This window comes from Trichechus manatus, unplaced genomic scaffold (assembly GCF_000243295.1).
Source record: "Trichechus manatus latirostris isolate Lorelei unplaced genomic scaffold, TriManLat1.0 scaffold00258, whole genome shotgun sequence".
NCBI classification, from domain to species: Eukaryota; Metazoa; Chordata; class Mammalia; order Sirenia; family Trichechidae; genus Trichechus; species Trichechus manatus.
This window is the reverse complement of record NW_004444194.1, coordinates 452,370-453,239: the sequence shown is the minus strand read 5'-3', so window position 1 is coordinate 453,239 and position 870 is coordinate 452,370. Positions and strand designations below refer to the sequence as shown.

The 870-nt window shown below is 48.7% G+C and overlaps 1 protein-coding gene across 1 annotated transcript in view; it reads left to right on the top strand.

Moving 5' to 3' along the window:
* The window catches only part of ADGRE5 (adhesion G protein-coupled receptor E5), a 21,048-nt gene that overhangs the window by 8,048 nt on the left and 12,130 nt on the right, over positions 1-870 (top strand). The window contains 1 exon segment of the mRNA XM_023724765.1: positions 705-852. Within this exon segment, the coding sequence (XP_023580533.1) occupies positions 705-852 (148 nt within the window).

Genomic DNA, 870 nt, shown 5'->3' with positions numbered 1-870 from the left:
TGGGTTATATCTCAAAAGAGATTGACTCAAGACAAACCCTACACTAATCCTGCATCATTAAACATAACAAAGATAACTCATTCACAAATGGGACTATAACCACAGGCATTTAAAACAAAAAAACAAATCCTTTGCCTTGGAGTTGATTCCGACTCACAGGGACCCTATAGAACAGAGGTTAAGATGTACAACATATTTTTTTTTTTTTGGCGAGAGGACACAATTCAATCCATAACATCGGGTATGTGTGGAGGCAGGTCACACAGCCCAAGGAGGCAGGAGAAGATTCTCAGATTCCTATAAGGCCAGGGACCTGCTAAGTCCCCACCCAAGAACATACCTCATCAGAAGGTCCCAGCACAGGACAGCGGCCTTCTGAACTGGGGTTCCTAGCAGAGCCCCATGCCCCTAGAGCTTCCTCTTCTGTCTCATGCATGCAAAGTAGAGGAAGGTGCCACTCCCGGTTCTGAGAAAGGTAACCTTGACTCGGTTTCCCTCCTGGGTTCAGTTTCACTGCCAATAAACTGGATCTGGGGACCATGGTCCCTGCTGCACATATTTTGTGTAGAGGTCATAAGGAGCTTTGGGATTGATCTTGAAGGTCACCAGGTAGCAGTACTTTCAATAATGGTGGGGTCCTGGGCTCTGGGCAGTAAGAAGGTGGGGAAGAGAGTGTGGTGAGTAAAAGGGGAGGCCTGTGCCAGGCTGGACAAGGCCTGATCTTCTGCCTTTGTCCCCAGATGTGAATGAATGTTCCTTGAAGCAAAACCCGTGCCACAACACCACCCACTGCCTCAACACTGTGGGTGGCTATAAATGCCGCTGCAGACCTGGCTGGAAGCCGATACCTGGGTCACCCAATGGCCCAAA